At 49.6% G+C, this 18,458-nt stretch overlaps 1 protein-coding gene across 1 annotated transcript; it reads right to left on the bottom strand.

Moving 5' to 3' along the window:
• Positions 1-5,207: 5,207 nt before the first annotated feature.
• On the bottom strand, positions 5,208-18,294 carry LOC125336817 (ectonucleoside triphosphate diphosphohydrolase 2-like). Its single transcript, XM_048325885.1, has 9 exons — positions 17,972-18,294; positions 15,852-15,969; positions 14,281-14,431; positions 13,369-13,528; positions 12,082-12,309; positions 10,746-11,018; positions 9,323-9,418; positions 8,190-8,321; positions 5,208-6,957 (listed from the first exon to the last, which is right to left on the bottom strand). Exons 1-9 carry the CDS (start codon positions 18,083-18,085, stop codon positions 6,730-6,732), a joined length of 1,500 nt encoding a protein of 499 aa, XP_048181842.1. The 5' UTR covers positions 18,086-18,294; the 3' UTR covers positions 5,208-6,729.
• Positions 18,295-18,458: the final 164 nt, after the last annotated feature.

Here is an 18,458-nt window from a genome sequence, read left to right as displayed (position 1 = left end):
TTGTGTGTTGCCTGTGTTGTGCTGTGCAGGAAGGTACATTCAGCATCAATTCTCATCAGGTGTGCTCAGCACAGCGTTCACAGGCGCGTGTGCTCGGGAAACCCTGGAAAACCCTCCCTGAAATGGAGCAGGGGAGCCACTGCAGGGCTTGGGGGAGGTTTCCTGGTACAAGTGCTGCTGTATTTAATGCAGATACAGGTTTGGCTTTTTCTCAGTCAGGGCCAGAAAGCCAAGGCCTGTGCGTTAGTGCCATCCATTTCCTCACTGTGTGAGCAATCCTGAGCCTTTGTGCTTCCCACAGCCTCTACTCCAGCCCGCACTGCCTTGCATGTTTGGGAAGCTGCTCTGTAATGTGTGGAGTGAGCAATTGTTGCCACCCCCAGCATTCCCAGAGGGAGTGTGAGAGTGGAAATGCTCTGCTCGGTTAAGGCTCCCATACCTGTCTCCAGAACACCAGTGGGATTGCTCCCAGCAGAGCAGGGGTAGGACCCTAGGGAGGAGCTAAACTTTGCTCTCTGATTGAGCTTCCAGATGTTTCCCCAGGAGATTCAGCCACCTGAATATTTATGGCATAGGAGACATTCCAAATTATTTGTGCAACACTAATTTTTGCTAATTCTATCCCAGTCAGTGAGTACTTTGCTCTTAGCTACATCCACAGGAAATTTAAAATTCTATTTTAAATACTTTTCAATTTTTAAAATTGAAGTAAAATGCCAGTACTGCTAAGATCTCCCTGAGGAGGAACACAGCCAGGAATCTCCATGGAGAGCTGCTGGAGCTGCCGACCATGTCAGCCCTGTGATTTCTATTGCTGTGGCAGCCCAGCATTAATTAGTGTGTGCCAGGAGGTGAGCTGGCAAGTACCATGACAGGTCTGTGCCAGAACCCTGGCTCACATGGAGCATTCCTCCCGAGGCGAACCTCTGTATGGAATACTGAGGGGTATTCTGGGGCAAATTCTGGGAGAAGAAGCTGCACATTCCATGGTCCTGCCTGAGCAAAATGCTGAAGTGCATTTCTAGTGGTCGTTGGTTTAGTGGAGAGGCTGCAGCTTGCCAGAGTAAGGAATGCTGGAAAGCAGTTGGGAGGGCAGAAAAAGGAGCAGCACTAAGGTGGGATGTTTGTGGCTCCCACATCGTGTTTTCATTGCAGACCTCTGTCTTAGCTGGTATTTGATTGCTTTGAAAGCTCTCCCCAAACTCTGCTGCAAGTGACAAGCAAGGAGGTTTCACCTCTTTTAGGGGCAGGTCCCATCTGTAAGTGCTGCATAAATTAATGCTGCAATAGGGGTCCTAGAAAACATCAGGGCCAGTGTTACATGGCTGAAGACCCTGGGTATAACCCAAAGAAAGACACAGGGAAGTTAAAATTGAGTTGGAAATCACATTCCTGTTTTGTTGAATTATGTATTAGGGGTTTTTTTTTAACTTTTTATTGTAATTGTTTTGATTTTGTAACTACCTGTACTGCTTTTGGCTTGGAAACAGATTTTACTGTAAACACAAGTGGTTTAAGCAGAGTGGGGAGGGACTTGCTTTTCACTTTTGCATATTGCCTTCCCCTTTCGCTGAACCAGCGTTCTCTGTGTGTGTGTACAGAGCTGATCCCTCCCCTCAGCAGGCAGGCAGGCAGGCAGACAGCGGCTGTCATTCTCCTCTTGGTGCTTAACCAGCGAGATTGCAGCCTGTGTCTCTGAAACAGCATCCAGTCTGAACTGAGCCTCTGCCTGGGGCTGGCAGGAGACCAGACAGAAATCACAGAACTAATTCTGCTTCTGTAGGTAAAAACCTGAAGCCCTGACTTAAGGGAGGGATGCTGGAGGATGAGTGTGTGGGGGAGCTGCCTCCAGAACCAGAGGGCTTTTGGTGTTGGGGTCGTGCCAGGTTTATGGCGACACTGAAGTGAGACGTGGGTATGTGCAGGTGTTTTCTCATTCTCATCTTTCTGATTGTTACTTCTAAGGATAAACAATCTTGTTTCCCAGAACTTATTGCTCCTGTGATATTGAAGTTATTATGGAGGTGAGAGGCAGCTTCCAGAGACCAGTGAGTGAGAGGTGCAGTTGTGGGATTCCTGCCTAAGGGAAATCAGAACAGCTGAATGGGATCAAGCCACGGGTCCACCCAAGCCAGTGTCTTGTCTCTAATGGTCCACAGCAGTTACCAAAGAACAGGGCAAACCGATATGGATGTGGCAGGTGGTTCAGGCAATTCTTTACCCACAAGCAAGTAACTTTTTAATAGCCCCAATGGGTTATTATGAATTTATCTAATCACCTTTTGCAGCCATGTAAACTTCTGGCATAAACAACCTCCTGTCCTGATGAATCCTGTGGTTTGACCATGATCTGTGTGGAAGAAGAGCTCCTTCCATTTGGTTTGATGCTTTCCACTGAGTAACTCCCTTCACAAGGCTGTGAGTCTGTCCCTTCAGAGCTTTCGCTCCAGGAGTGTTTAACATTGTCAGTGATAATGTGAGACAAGTTAATGCTAAACCAGCTTTTACTTGATGTAAAGTTCAGCATTAATTGGCCATTTACATCTCCTTCATGTTTAAAATCTGTGAACTTTGAACATTGTTCCCATGAAGGTTCCACAGCTCCGCTGCTGTTCCTTGTCCAGTGATAAGTCTGGTAGCTGTTATCTTCTTCCATTTGGAGGATCTGTTTCTCCTGAGACTTTCCACCAAGAAGTGGTGACTAATTTGATCATGAGGTGCACATATGGTGACACCCCTGCTGTGAACAAAAATAAGCTTTCCTTCACACAAACCTTGATTTTATCATTCCTCTGTCTCTCTCAAACCTCCTCTTCATTCCCAGGGCCATCCTCTTCCTGGTAGTGATTATTCTTTCTCCCTCTTGTTCCCAAAAGAGCCTCCATCCATAATCTGTGCTAGTGCTTGTCTCCCTGCATAGAGGACTTCTTCCAATGTCATGGCTTCTTACATCCTTGGTTAGAGCTGCTTTCACATCCCACACAGAGAGGGTTTCCATACTGCAGTGTCTTCCCCCTGCATCCACGACATGTTCCCAGAGAAGCCTCCTTGCTAATTGATGTCATTTGTGGTGGGAGAGATTTCCTAAGGCTTTCCTAGGGGTGCTCTGCCAGCCTCCCTCTCGTGACTGATCCCTGGCATTGCACACTACTCCGGGGAGCAGCAGTTCCTCTCTGTATTTATCTGACTTGAACAGGGTCTGACAGCATCTGACTGCAGGAGGGCTCTGAATATCTCACATGGTGGGAGCGTGGTCACCTCAATGTACAAGTACACAGTGATGTCTGCACGTAGAAAACACCAAAACACTGTGACTTGCCTGGGTTTGATGGCATTATGAAAGGACTTTTATATTAAGAAAGCTGTGGCAAAAATTACTGCAGGTTTTCTGATCCCAGTATTCCTTCAGGCCTGTTCTTCTTCGGTGTGTTCAGAATTAGCTCTTGAAGTAGGAGTGACAGTCCATGAGGTAGGATATAAACATCATATGGCTGCCTACTTCTCTGGAAAGATACTCAGATACAGGATCAGAGGCAGGGTATAAGAACAACATGAAAATACACTGATACTAAATCCAGCCATCCAAAAAGGCACTCCTCTCATCTTCTGCTGGATTTGCTCCCCAACTGGTTGTGGATTCGAAGGCCTCAACTTGGGTCTCTCCTACAACCACAGGGAGCCTAGGTATGTCAGAATGGGAAGAAAGAAACAACTCAGGCCCTGTGGGTACTGCAGAGTGGGACTGCAGGCAAAAAACTGTTATTTCTCTCAGTTTTCATGGGGAATCATTGGGACAACCCAGATGGGATGTACTGGTTGAGAATCCACAGTGCTTTGGGATGCCTAAATGACAGTTAGGCCCCAACAACCAGATGCAGGTCAGTCACCATTGTATGTCTGGAGCTAAAACAGAGAAAGTGCTTTCTGGTGTCAATTTTTGTATCTAATACTTTTTATTTCCTTCTCATTGGTATTTGCTGACAGCAGCAGAACTGCAGTTGCACATGAGCCGACTTTATTATCTCTCCCATGGTTCAGCGTGAGTGAGAAGTGAGGGACCTGTGAATAAACATAAAGAATTTATGGATGGTTAGAAAATCCTCATTATTTATCATTTCCACAGTTGAATTATAACCAAAGGCCTGCAAGCATCTTTGTTATAAAGTGAGTGAATTCATCTAGAATCTCCTTTTAAGTAGATTTCTGCTGTCCAGATAATGTGGGGATTAATTCTGCAAACTTATATGGGGCTGACATGAAGGAGCTGCTCTACAGAGAGCTGGGAGGAAGGAATATGTTACCAGTATTAGTTTCCTTTCTTCTCACAGTTTCTCCATTTTGTTATTTTATGGCTTTTTTTACTGCTAAAAAACCACTTCAGTTTTAAAATCCCAATCTATTTTATCATCTAGTAAATACATCTATAAATCTGTCAGAAAAAGAAGTGGTTGTGGGTTTTTGCATGGCAGAGCAGTGGTTCAATGTCAGGGTGGCTCAAGGGTCAGGGATTTAATTCAGTGGCATGTGCAAGGCAAAAGTGAAGTGTCAGGAGGCCACACTGAGCTCATTGCCTAATTACTCACTTATTATCTGTGTGGAAGTCCCAAAGCTTCTAAACAAGAGCTTGGGGAAGTTCTGGCTGACATCCTTTTCTCTTGGACCCTGTGATCTATTCCAGTTCAAGAAGGGGCAATGACTGACAGGCCAGAGCACCCTGGAGTCCAGGGGTTCCTGGCATCCCACTGGCTTGTTTCCATTTCTGACAGTGGTAGGATTCTTCCTGGGCAGGTCCCAAATCTCAGCCAGGAATCCCAGAGCTCTGTTAAAGGATTGCATTTCCAGGTGCAGGATGAATGAAGTCTCAGGAATTTCCCTGATACTGCTGACTCCATGATAACCTCTTTATTTGTTCTACTCTGCCTTGCCTGGATCCCTCCTACCTTCTTCAGATGGTTTGAGCAAAGAACACATCAAAAGGTGTAGGCATGTCTCTCATCAACTAAATACCAGCAGTCAGGTTATCTGAAATCTTTTTCTTTCACTGGAAAGAAAGTGCCTTCAGGGGTTCTCATTGTGTACCCCAAAAGTATACAGCAAAACAGCTCTTGAGTAGAGGCAGCAGCAGCAGCCCCCATCCTGCTCACTGAAACACTCTGTGTTCACAATAACCCCCCCGCTTTGATCTCTTGCCAAGAATAACACAGACAGTCTATTAAAACATCTTTAATGACATGATATAATTAAAAATATCTAACGTGCAATTCAAAGAAATGAATATGAAGCTTGTTTAGGTCTATTTCCACACCCCTCAAAACTTGACTGACAGGTTCCAAATCTTCATTAATTGGCCTGAAAATGTATGAATACCCCAATATTATGGTGGGTGGGTGTGTGTGTCGTACATTATCAGTTGGGAGCACAAGGGACAAATAATCAGATTTGAAAGGATTTAGGTGCCATGGTAGCTTTAAAAATCCTGCAAGGCACATCACTGCATCTGTGAGCATTTACATTTCTGTTTAAAGTGGTCTGAAAAGCCTGGGAGACACTCATCCCTGAGGCTCTTAACAGCCTGTGTGTTTTAAGTCTCTGAAACAGTTGAGAAGTGAGCTCTAAATGCCTTAGTCAAAGGACAGTGTTTGTGAATCGATTCCTTTTCTTCACAGTTACACAGAGAATTTGTACAGCACCTCATCTTTCAGACGTGCAGAGCAGACCAGAGGAGCCAGAATGACTGCCAAGTCCCAGGGGAATCCTGATTATTAGATCATAAAGTAACTCTGGGCATGGTCTAATATGAAAGTGACAATTAGGAAAGCTTCTGTTCCTGAGTCTGCTCTGGTCTAAAGGACAGTGTCAGCTGAGACAATTCCAGAGTCAGCAAGGCAAGCAGGTCAGTGCAAATGAGCAAACAGGTGAACCTCAGCCCAGCGTGAGCCCAGCTTTAGCAAATGTGAAATTAGATGTGTTAATTTGAGTCCTGGCTAAAGAGTTTAAGTTGGCAATTTTAACCCTGAGTGGCCATGACTCAGCTGAGAGACAAAAACTCTTTTTTGCCCTTTGTTTCTCCTTTGATCCTCTGCGCATTTTGTAGAGGCCAAGACTAAGAAGGATTGGCTTTGAAGGATTCCTGGTCAGCAGGAATATTCATTGGAAGGGACACTTGGACATCATCACTGAGATGGAAGCACAGACAGATTGGGCAGAAAATACCTGCATTTTCCCTAGAACATGGAAGCAGTTGGCTGTTATATTCTGACTGTATTTTAATGCTCTTCCAGTCTTCACTAATGGCAATCTCTCACTAATGGTATCATCTCTCAAGTGGGCATAGAAGAGGACAGAGCACTTTTTTCAGACACCACCTCTCCTGATTTGACAGGATTATTCAGTATTAGCATCGCAATAGCTCAGGGCGTGCGTACTCAGAGGCATTGTTTCATGTCTGACATGAGTAATCCCAGCTGTAGCCCAAGGAAGAGCCACGCAGGCTGTTCTTGTTTGGAGAATGAATAGCTTGCCATCCACCAGGAATCACAGACTTCCTGTGGAGCAGGATCCATTGTCTCAAAGTACAGCAGTCCAAGTACCAGCAAGTTGAAATAAGACATCGAGGCTCTGGGAGCCCTGCAGGAAAATGACTTATATCCTCCAGTGACTTACACCTCTGTGATTTCTGTCTGGACCCTGTTAACTGTGCTCTGACAAGTCTTGAGTTGCAGAAAACTGTCAGTCATCAAAAGCACTGCTGTTCCTGTGGCTGGAGCTGCTCTCCTTGACCATCACTCGGTACGAGATGCGCATGAAGGAGCCCATGAGCAGCACAACAAAGAGGATCAGGAGCAAGGACCAGACCCCTGGCTCAATCCCCTTGAGGAAGCTTGGGCTGTCCTGGGGGATGGTGTTGGTAAGACTCAGCAGGTACCCAAGAGTCCAGCCAGATGATCTGTCACCCATCTATTGAAATTAAAAGGAGAGGTCAGAAGAGAAGGAGATGGCCTAGACCCCAGCTGTGTTTCTGTGCATGGGCCCAGGGCTTTGTATGTATTATCTGAGACTGATCCAAGGATTTGCCTTGAAATGAGGAGCTTTCTCTCTCTCAGTGCCCTGAGTACACCAAGAGGCCTTAATGGCACTTCCACCCACACCTCTGCCCATGGGCATGGGAGCTGCATTTAAGCTCTGGCCTGGGCAGCCCCTCTCTCCTGAGCTGTGCTGTAGGGGAGTGCTGTTCTCTGCTTACTGACTGGTTTTCCCAGTGGATCTTAAGTCTGCATTGTGGGTAGTTGTCTCTCTGGCCCTGGCTGAACCTCAGACTTATGTTTATGTTGCTTGCCTCCGTCTTTCCAGGCAGGGCTCCCTGGAGGCCCCGGACCTATCTCATTACCTTGCCTTTCTCTGATGGTCACCATGTAGCCCTGCTCAGTGGGACCATGGCTGTGATTGCCAGTTTTGAAGAGGTCTGGGAACAGGCTTCTTTTTCTTTTGTGAAGGGAACGACTTGAATCAAATCCCCCTGTCCTTAGGGCCTCCAGATCCTGAAGCAATTTCAGACCTTATTAGAGATTAGGTTATCTTATTAGATATTAGGAAGAAATCCTTCCCTGTGAGGGTGGGCAGGCCCTGGCACAGGGTGCCCAGAGCAGCCTGTGGCTGCCCCTGGATCCCTGGAAGTGTCCAAGGTCAGGTTGGATGGGGCTTGGAGCCACCTGGGATAGTGGAAGGTGTCCCTGCCCATGGCAGGGGGTAGAATTAAATCATCTTTAAGTTTCCTTCCAATCCAAACGCAGTCTAGGATCCTGTGATTCTATAAGGAATTTATCACCCCTCATGAGTATAAAGGTGGTTGCAAAAAGTAGGGAAGCACCTTTTGGCTCAGGAAATGTTATCAGCAGCTTGTCCTTAGCCTTAAGTGGAGATCAAGCTGTTCTTCCTTCCCTGTCAACACAGATTTCTAAAGATGGTGTTGATCCAGGTAAGTTTTTTGACCCATCTGTTTTTCAGTGGGGACAAGTGTCATCTCTAGCTCTCTAACACTGGTTTTCTTGTTTATCACAACTATGAATCCATTTTGCAAAACCATCCTGCTGGAGAAGCCCAGCTGGTTAGGGCTTGTCAGTGTGGGAACAGGCTGGCTGTACTGGGACCAGCCCTCCCTGGTAACTGGGAACACTGCTGCGGGAACTGACCTTCTGGAATGCAGTCCAAGCAGGCCAGTCAAAGTCAAGAGTGTATCCTGTTGTACTGAGATGGAAGATGAAGGCAGACTCAGTGCAGTAATCAACAAGTGTATCCAGGCTTGCTTGGGACTCTCTGATCAGCTGGTGCCATTTCCGAAAAAGAAAAATAGAAAAAAAAAGGGAAAAAAAAAAAAAAAGAGGGGGAAATAAAAGAAGTAAATACTCAGTAACTGAATTTCAGGTCTGCTATAATCTCTCCTGTCCTGTTCTGGGACTGACTGTGGGACTGGAGGAGGGGTTTGTGTCTTGTGCAGACTGAAACCACATTTCCTGCACTCCCTGGGCTGTGGGGTGGAAATCAGTGTCATCTTTTACTGCCTTTGATCCCGTCTTATTAAGCCAGATCCAAGAGCAGCAGGACTGACAGCCAGGTTGCCTTGCTGGTGAATTGCTTGGTAGGATTGATTCCCTGCTCTCTAATTAGGTTGAGCTAATGCTGCAGCCTTTCTCCCAACTGGAACTGGGATCTTTCTCCTCCTTCCCGAAGAGAATGCTTTAGGGAACTGCTTATGGGCTTTGCTGCCTCATTAACAAACCCTGGAGAAATTGTCCCATTTGAATGTTGCTGTGGATGCTCCATCAGTGTAAGTGCAAATGAGGGTGACCTCATAACCACCAACTGAGGAAAGAACCGACAAACTCCCCCTGGCTTGAGCTCTGTGGGCCCAGATGAAATGGGAACCCTGGAGTCTGGGTGGATGTGTCCCTTGCACTGAAGGACAGAAGAATAACAGCAAGACCAAGGTGATGTACAGGAGTCAGTAGACAGCCTTCCTGTTTACTCCTTACAATATAGTAAAAGGTATTTGTGGCTTTTCATTTAATTAGGTCCAGGTGTTACCAGCAGCAGCTGGGATTTGAGAGGAAAGAAAATAAGTGGAGCCTGTTTCCTCAAAGTAAAAAAAAAAAAAAAAAAAGCAAATAAAAACCCCACAAAAAACCAAACCCCACATAATCCAGACAAATCTAAGTTTTCCTTGAGGGAGCCACTAACTTACAGCTCTGTCAGTCTGAGCCCTGAGGGCTTTTACAACACAACGTGCTTCCCACTCTCCCTGCACCCCCAGGTATTCCACAGTTACCTCTCTGACGGACATCCCACACAGCCTCCTGACAGCCTGGCCCAAGTCAGGAGAGGGTGCAGCTCCTCTCATGAAGTCCATGGCCTCAGAAACCACCTACAACAGCAGCAGAAATAATCATCAGGTAGGACTGTGCTCTGTGTCCTTGCACTGCACACCAGAAATTACCCCTGGCAAGTGAGGGGCAGTGGCTGTCCATTGCCAGGGTGCCCTTGGTGTGCAGGGCTGGGTCCAGTGCCTTGGAAGGGCTCAAAGGACACGAGCAGAGCTGTTGGTGTCTGGAGATGGAAACAGCTCTGTTCTCAGCCTGCATCCAGCAGCCTCCCTGGCTCTGCCTGGACAATAGACTGGTCATAGAATCAAAAAATCATATTGGTTGCAGAAGATGTCTAAATTCAAGTTCAACCATTAAGCCAGCACTGCCCAGCCCACCACTAAACAATGTCCCCAAGTGCCACATCTACAGAGCTTTTAAACCCCTGCAGGGGTGGGGACTCTACCCCTGCCCTGGGCAGCTGTGCCAGGGCTTGACAACCCTTTTGGTGAAGGAATTTTCCCTAAGATCCAATCTAAACCTCCCCTGGCCCAGCCTGAGGCCGTTCCCTCTCCTCCTGTCCCTGTTCCCTGGGAGCAGAGCCCGACCCCCCCGGCTGCCCCCTCCTGTCAGGGACTTGTGCAGAGCCACAAGGTCCCCCCTGAGCCTCCTTTGCTCCAGGCTGAGCCCCTTTCCCAGCTCCCTCAGCCACTCCTGGTGCTCCAGCCCCTTCCCCAGCTCCATTCCCTTCCCTGGACATGCTCCAGCCCCTCAATGTCCTTGCAGTGTGGGGCCCAAAACTGAGCACAGTATTCATGGTGTGGTGTCACCAGTGCTGAGGACTGGGAGATGATCCCTATGCTCCTTGGCACCACGTCCCTGGAAGACTCAGGAGCAGGGAGCTGGGGAAATGTCCGTAACTACCCTCCCTGGAAATGCACTCAGCTTGCCCTAGGATCGTGAGCTGCTCCTGGCTTAACAAGCCAATGACTTTGGACAATGAATCCAGGTTCTCAGATAGAAGAGTGCTTGTGGTGCAGCATGACCAGATGTTTGCTAAGGGAGGGACAGAGGATCTCCAGCTTTACCACAGACTTGGTGTGGGAAGACCTCAGCACACAAGTCCTGACTGTCCCATCCGTGCTGGCTCTGCGGAGCCCCAGAGCTGGTCTCAGAAGCAGACACTGAGGAGACATGGATGAAGAAAGCTCCACCACAGTCACTGTGGGAAGCCAGTGATCCACATTTGAACAGCTGTGTGGCAATGAGGGGGAGAGGGCAGGAGTGTCATGGTCTGGCTGCTCCCACTGTATTTATTAATGGTCAAACTGGTCCCAGTTCATGGGTTCCCCATACCAGTTGTTTACCCCAGTGTAAATGAGAACTCACCAGAAACCTGGTCTGGAGAGGCTTGAGAGCACTGCTGAGGGAATGCTTGAAGAAGCTGCAGGAAGAGGAAGAGTTGAGCAGGCTTTGCACGAGTCTCACACAGGCAGTGGGGTTGCTGGAGCCCGTGATGTTGAAGACCTCCTTGGGGCCAGGGATGTCCCATGTGTCATCACTGGCAGCACAAGGCCCAGCATGCACTGATTGCCACTGCACTTCCCGGGAGTAGCTGAGGGGCCAGCAGGGATTGGACATGGTTTTAGCACTTCTCTGATCCTGGAGACAGAATAAAACAAGGACAGAGGCAGCAAGAGAGGACATTGGCATCCCAGGGCTTCACACAGGAAGACAGAATGTAACATGGTTAGGAACAGCTTTCCCCAAGCACCACAATGCTGAGATCAAGCAGGGAGGCTGTGAAAGCTTTGCCAAATCTTACGGCATTGGGTCAACTACGAGGCCCAGCCAGGTCCCAGCTCCTGCTGAGCTTGGGGCCAGTGCAGTGACTGGACCTGCTGTGGGAGGTGATGAGTCCCAGCCCTACCCACCCTCCCTTAGAGCACAAATACAGTATCATGCATCCTGTACTCTTTCTAGTTGCTGTTCTGATCTGCCTTCCAAACGGTTCAACCCCACAAGAATCAGTGTTTCTTATCTCTAGAAATTTCCCTATATAATTGTGGTGAAGCTGGTGTCCAATGTGGGACATTCAGGTCTCAAATAAGGGCAGGGGGGCTTTACAGAGAGGAAGGTGGATGGGCAGGGAGAAGTTAAGTCCTGAAAAAACATAGTTTTGATGAAGACTAAGGTGATTCTTGAGTTTGTACCATCTTACACCACTCTTTTCTTCCCCCCCATTTCCCAAGTGAAATAAAGTTTGGAAGAACTGAAACACCCGCATGTTTTCAAAATGAAATACTGCTCTTTTAAAGATGCTTCAGGGTTAAAGTCAGCAAAGGAAATACCCCAAATGGAAGGCCCCAACTGGTTCCTGGGTGCTCCCATTCCAGGATGGAGGAGCAGTTCCTAGGAGCCAAGGCAAGCCTTGCCTCTCCTCACCCTGAAGGTGATGTTGACACCTCTGGAGAGCAGTTTTGTGCATGTGTGTACTAAGCAGGAGTCAAATAGAACCTGTAAGTAGGAAAACCTTGAATGGGTGCCTGTGTGTCTGCTTGGAGAGAGAGAATGTTTTACAAATGCACTGGGTTTTTCTAATATATGCAAACAGGGGCATTGACTTTAAAGTGATTGACATTTTGCCCATTATCACACCTTGTGCAGCTGTCATTTAGTGATGTTGTGCCCAGGAGCTTTGCAGGTGCCCGTGGCAGACACTCACCTGGATGAGCACGGAGAGCAGCCTGCTGCGGAGCTGCTCCGTGCCGTGGCAGGGGCACTGGCGGGTGTGCAGCCTGTGTGTCTGCCCATAGAGCTGCAGCCTCACCCCCTCCTTTGGGGCCTGCTTCTCTTCTTCCAGCTCGGAAGTGAGCTGTGCTGAGGCTCCTCCCATGGACAGGACTCCTGCCATCCCCTTTCCAGAGGGGACCAATTGTCCTCGCCAGTCGTACTGACCCAAAAAGAACAAGAGAGGTCAGACCTTGAGACTTCTCCATCTCAGTCACAGCCAGGTGCCAGCATTAGTGCAGAGAGAAAGCAGCTCCATGGTGCCCCACTGCCCAACTCTTTTTTGCCCACAGGACACGAGGATGCTGAACCAGTGGCTTTGGAGGGAACAGAGGAGCCATTGTACAGGCACTGCCACCTGCACAGAGCCTTCCCACAGTCCGTGGGGGCAAACAGGGCTCCCCAGCCTGGATGGCCAAACCAGGCAGTGTCTCAGCAGGCAGGAGCAGGGGAGAGCGGGGAGGGTGGTGGGGAATGGCAGGGACGTTTCCAAGAGGGCAGATAAGGGTTTCAAGTGCAGCCTTGATGCTAAAGTGATCCTTCTGTCAGAAGAACCCTGTGGCCTCATCTCCTGCAGTCTTGCAGAACTGACTTTGGCAATGCTGAAGTTGGCAGCACAGGCAGGGGAGTTTACATGGGGTGAACACTCTGTGCCTGGCCGGGGGAGGCCGTACTGCTGTCAATGGGTCTGGCAATCCCTAACCAGTGTGTGCTTGCTGCTGGCTATCAGAGCTGCTTTTCACATCCCTGATGAGGGGTAACTCAGTCTAACCCACCTTTCTCTTGCCCTCTGAGTTTTTTTTGAGACCCTTTGGCTTGAGAAGTGATGGGTGAAACACAAAAAACTAAAACTTTTTTTTTTGTTGTTTAGCAAGTGCCTTCTAAATACAGACCAGGCCTCCCTGGTGTCTGACTGAGAGGAAATGAGATGGGCTTTTGCTTTGGCAGCAACAGAATCTGCTTCTCTACTGTTCACAAGATACCCCATGGGACAGCTGGACTCCAGTGGCAATCCCACAGCACTCCAGAGACAGCAGCAACACCTCACCTCAACCAGCTGGTGTTGGATCTAAGCTGCCTCCTCTGGAAGACAGTGGAAGTTGTGCTGAAGAACTGTTTAAAGTACAGGGGTTTACCCATCCCTCCATGTGTTTCTGTGGCTCTCTGTTAACAGCAGCTGCTCAGCCCAGCTCTGTGTGCCCCAGGGAGAATCATCCTTTACCTTGAAGAAGTTCTCCAAGACGTAGTTAACAGCAACCCAGTTGAATGCTTCCTCCTCTGGGCTGGACAGGATTTGTGCCCCTTGAAAGTTGAAGGGGGACGACTTCAGGGTCCCAGTCAGAGCTGCAAGGAGACCGTCAGAGAGGATGGGATGGGTGAGGCTAAACACAAAAGAAAAAGAAGGCACATTTGATGTTACAGGACCCTGCCAGGAGCAGCCTGCAGTGGGGGCACACTGCAGGGCTTCTGCTGTGCTCCCCACTTCGGGCAGTAGCCCAGAGACACAGTGACAATTCCACTCCTGCTGCTGCTTCCCTCTCCCCTCGCATGGCACTAGAGGCAAGAACAGCAGAGGGATGATTTGAACAATTGTGCCACCATTTAAGAATTTGGGACCTTAGTACCCTCTGTCACTGAGGAAATCTTCTGGCCTCATCCAACTGGTCTGGTCCCCTCCAGACCTTACTTTTCCCCAGTGCCTAAAAGGAGATAATGCAGTGACTGAGAACAGGGTCCACAAAAGCATGTGTGATAAGGTGAACCTTCCCACCACCATTTCCCATTTGCTGACAAGAAACACCCCTGCAAGCCCATGTGGGCTGTCACACAAACTGAAAACACTTGAGCTTCCAGACTGATGGGTGTTTTCTCAAGCGCTAATTGTGAAATTGTAATTGTGAAGGAGATGCTACCCAGCCTGGCAGCAGCTGCAGGACTCTCATCTTCATGGCTGCCTGGGGGACAGGATGGAGACACAGCCAAGCCATTCTCCTCTCTTCAGGGCCTGAGGAAGGTTTACCTGACTAGCAGATTAGGGATGGCTCACACTGCAGAGCAGACAGGGTGAGATGCCTGCAGAATGATCCCGTGATGTGTGCTGATCTCTGGGTGTGGGTTTGCAACATTCACTCACTTCAGCTGCCTCATGCTGGTGGTGGCTCCCAAGTACAGGGGGGTTTGGCTGTGCTGCTCTGCTGGGATCTCGTTCTGGGCCCAGTTCAAACACGGCTCCAAGCTCTTCCCAGCTTTCTGAGGAGAATCTGAGTAGCTGGAGACTCCTGGACCTGAGGACCATGGAACAGAATGGAATTTTAAGGGAAGTTATGGGAGAACTGTGAGAGCTGTTACCCCAGAGATTGCTATCCTAGGACACAGCTGAGACTGGCAAAGATGGAATGAAGGAGTTTGCACTAAGACTACCCTAGCTCTGCAGCTGAGACATCTATCCCAGCCACACGACTGCTGCAGCAGCTGAGGCTGTCTCAGCCCACAGAGGAAAAAATGTGTTTAGTTGCTCTAAAAATAATCAAAAGGACACACAGAGACTGATGTGTCACCTCTCTCCTCCAGTCACCAAGCCCCTGCCAGAAAGCAAGACACCCCTGCTCTAGAGGAAACCAGTGTGCTTTGCAGAGGGAAGCTGTGTGCCAGCCTCGACTCATTTTTCCATCAAGTCAGTGGGGTCTTAAATGTTGGTTTTGAACCAGGAAGAGCCTCCCTTCCCCATCCTCCTGACTCCCTCAGCACGTGCTTTGCTGTCTGGGGCCCTGTGCAGGGCTGAGCTGCAGCTTTCCTGCAGCCCCTGCAGGGCTGTGGCTGTGCTGCCATGCAGACAGGGCTGCTCACACCTGGCCTCTTGTGCTGCTCACAGAGCTGCTGCTGAACCCAGCCACTGAACAAGGGACACGTACAAGGTTTCAGGGAGCCCTTCTTGCATCTTCTGTGTGTGATTTGTGTTGTTTACAGCCTGCAAGGGCACAAAGCCTGTTCCCTGCTTGCTGTGCAGCTGCCCTCCCACAGCATGCTGCTGCTGAGGGCTCAGTCCTTCCCAGCATCCCGCTATAATCAGGCTTTAACATCAAAGCAAGATTAGGAGATAGGGAAGGAAAACCCCATCATTAATGTATGTAACCCTCTCAGCTGGTATTGGTAACGCCAAACGTATTCAAATTCATGACGAAAATCCTAAAATTCTCTGAAATGTGATACCTAAAGGCAAGCTGAACTCATGCTTGTGCTGTCAAATGCCACATAGGGGATTGGAGTCTTTGCAGCTCTGTTGTCCTGGAGCTACCCCACTCACTGCCCAGGGCATGGTCAGGAGGAAGCAGAAGATACCAGGAAACTGCAGTCAGCTTTGTCTCCATGGCTGCTCCTGGGTAAGAAGCTCCAGCAACCTTGGCTCTGCCACTGATCCATGTGGACATCAGGACCAGCCCCATCCTCTCTGTGTGCTTCCCTGCCTGCAGCAGCCCCAAAATCCTGTTACTGCTAAGTACCCGATGTCCAGCTGTGTGTGGCTAAATCTGCCCAGTAGAGAAGAGCCATGCTGAAAATAAGCACCTTGTGCCTCACTATTTCAGTGCACAGCTGGGCGGTGCAGGAGCCAAGGAATTTGTGGCCCTGATCCATGCACAGGTCTCTGTTTTTCCATCCATCCCATGCCAGTCCCACAGAGCACTGAGCAGGAATTGGGCACCTTACCTTGCACAGGACAGGAACTGCATCCTCTGATCACCCCGGTCTTGTTTGCCTTGGTGGTTGTCCACTGGTAGATGAACAGGACGGTGCGGGATGGGCCAGCATCCAGAACAATGCCATACTGGAAAAAACCCAGAACATTCTACTGAAAACCACCACTGAATGCAAGCTGATTGATGCTGTAGGGTCACCCAGCATACACAGCAATTCTGGGTGACCCCTGGGCCTGCACTGCAGTATTTGAGTTTGCCTGTTACATTCAAAGAGCAGGTGAAGCCAGAAGATGAAGAGGATTTGCAGGGAACCATCTGCATTTCTGAATATACATGAGGAACAGCAGGAGTGGAGAAATGCCCAGAAATACATCAGGCCTACAGAGGCATGTGCTGGAGCTGCTCCTGAAACCAGGCAGAGGGCTTCCCCTGAGAGCTGAGCCACCTGGAGCTCAGGAAAAACAGGTCCTAAAGCAGTGGGAGATGGCACTATACGAGTTCTCCACTGATTCTGGGACTCAAGCTGCTGCTGATTGGTTTGTCAGGCTTTTGTGCAGGAATTGGAGGGCTGCAGCTCGCTTCTCCCGAGGAAGCCAGGAGTCCTGTGTCTCTTTGATGTCCCACTGCAGTGACGGTGTGAGACAGGCTGGGTTTGCCCTGATACGTGCAGAGCTGTGAGAGCTGCAGCAACCAGCACAGACAACACAGCAGCCCCTCAGAGACAGAGATGGTGTCTCGGCTGGAAGAGCAGCAGCAGTGAACATGACCAGCTCAGCCCCTTATCCCCTGACAGCTCTGCTATTGCCCAGGTCAAGGGCTCTCTGTCTCTTTGTTTGTCTCTTTCCTGCTGACTGAGCCTTGCTGCTCCCAGTAGAGGAGGGTGAGCAAGTGGAGGCCACTGGACTACCCTACAGCACAGCTCTGGATGTACCCACATCCAAAATAGCTCCAGAGCTAGCCTAGGGCTCCTCTTCCCCCTATTACATGACCCCAGTTTGGGACATCTCCTACACAGACAGGAAGGAAACTCATGAGCTCCATGGTAGCGTGTGGTCAAAGCTGTATCTCACACACACACACACAGAGCTGTAACTGAGTGGGAGGAGAAACCTCCTGAGAGGTTGATATTAATGCCACCAGAAGGGTTTCAGCACCAGCCAGAGCTGGCTGCAGCCTCTGAGCGACGCAGGCTGCCTGCTGCCCTCCTGGAACTCCCAGTTGCACCAGTCCTGGCACCCCAGCCAGGGGCTGGTGGAGCTGGGCTGGAGCAGAAATGCGGAAGGAGGATGGAGCTCCCTGCCCGAGCCTGCTGGCAGCCTCCCACACCAGTGACAGCTCGGATTTCTAGCAGGGACACGTCGGCTGCCGCAGAAGAGGAAGAAAGGAATGGCATTGGAAGAGAAATGTGGATTTTTTTCCTCCTTCAGAAAATGAGAGGCTGCTGCTGAGAGCACAAGGGAGAAGGGGAGGGATCACCACATTTGTGCCCAACACCAGGAAAGGACAGAATGCGGAGCAATAAGGGGGTTTTTAATCCAATTTCGTGTCTGAGAGGAACGTGGAGGAGGGGTGCTATCTCTAAACACACAGGATAACCTGTTGGGTTAAACCATGGTGTGCCACTGAGCTCACCTCAGCAACGGGAGCATCAAGAGACAGAGCAGGTGGGCATTAACCCCCCCAGACCTGACCCAGCTGTGAGGAGCATGCTGGCTCTTTGATTGAAATCACGATAGGACCAAAGAGGAGAAGGCATGAAGGACATTTTTTTAAAGACAGAAGCAGCAGTTCAGGGGCACATTCCTACTGACTTTCGAGAGGAGCCTGCACTGACGCCACTGGTTCCTTGCTGCTCTGGGGAAGCTCCTGACATGGGCTGCCTCCCCTCAGCCTGCCCTGAGCATCTCCATTGATCCATGGACCATATCCAGCCTGTATTCCCTGACCAACCAAAGGGGTCAGCTTGTTTCTGGCTTGAAAAGCTACAGCATGTTGAAAGATGCCAACCTGTCCTGACAGCCTTGTTCCAGTCCCCTCCTCGGTTTGTAAGTAGCTCAGTAATAAAGTGAATGTCAAAAGCAACAAACCAGCCCAGTTTAACTGCCTGTCTCACCCCTCGAGAGCCCTTACCTTGGTCCTGAGAGGGGCCATGGGCACATCTTTGGTGGAGACACAGAGCAGCACGATGCCCGTCAGTCCCGCTACGATCACCAGCCAGGGGGGAAGCAGCTCACGCCAAGACATGAAGAACTTTCTCCTTTCACCAAAGAGGAAGCAGTGGAGCAGCAAACTGATACCGGCTGCTTTAACAACCTTTAAAAAGAGCAGAAAGGCGTGGCCGGGGCCAGGCTCTGACTTCAGCCCAGCCCCAAGCCACAGGGACCACAAGGAGCGTGGGCCCGGCTGCGATGCGTCAGGCAGCGCTCCCTTGCATCGCTGCTGTCCATAAATAACAGCAGAGCTCCGTGCCCGTCCCAGTGCGAGCTTTGCAAGGGCACCGCTGCAACCTCGAAACCGCCCCAGGCAACGGGGTTGAGGTAAACAGAAATGTGGGGTTAACTCAGCTGTGTAATAAGCAGAAAGCAGGCAAAACTCATCCCTTTGGTATTTCACGTCT

Source organism: Corvus hawaiiensis, chromosome 21 (genome assembly GCF_020740725.1).
Source record: "Corvus hawaiiensis isolate bCorHaw1 chromosome 21, bCorHaw1.pri.cur, whole genome shotgun sequence".
Classification (NCBI taxonomy): domain Eukaryota; kingdom Metazoa; phylum Chordata; class Aves; order Passeriformes; family Corvidae; genus Corvus; species Corvus hawaiiensis.
Note: the sequence above shows the minus strand (reverse complement) of the source record. Positions and strands in the feature narration are given on the sequence as shown.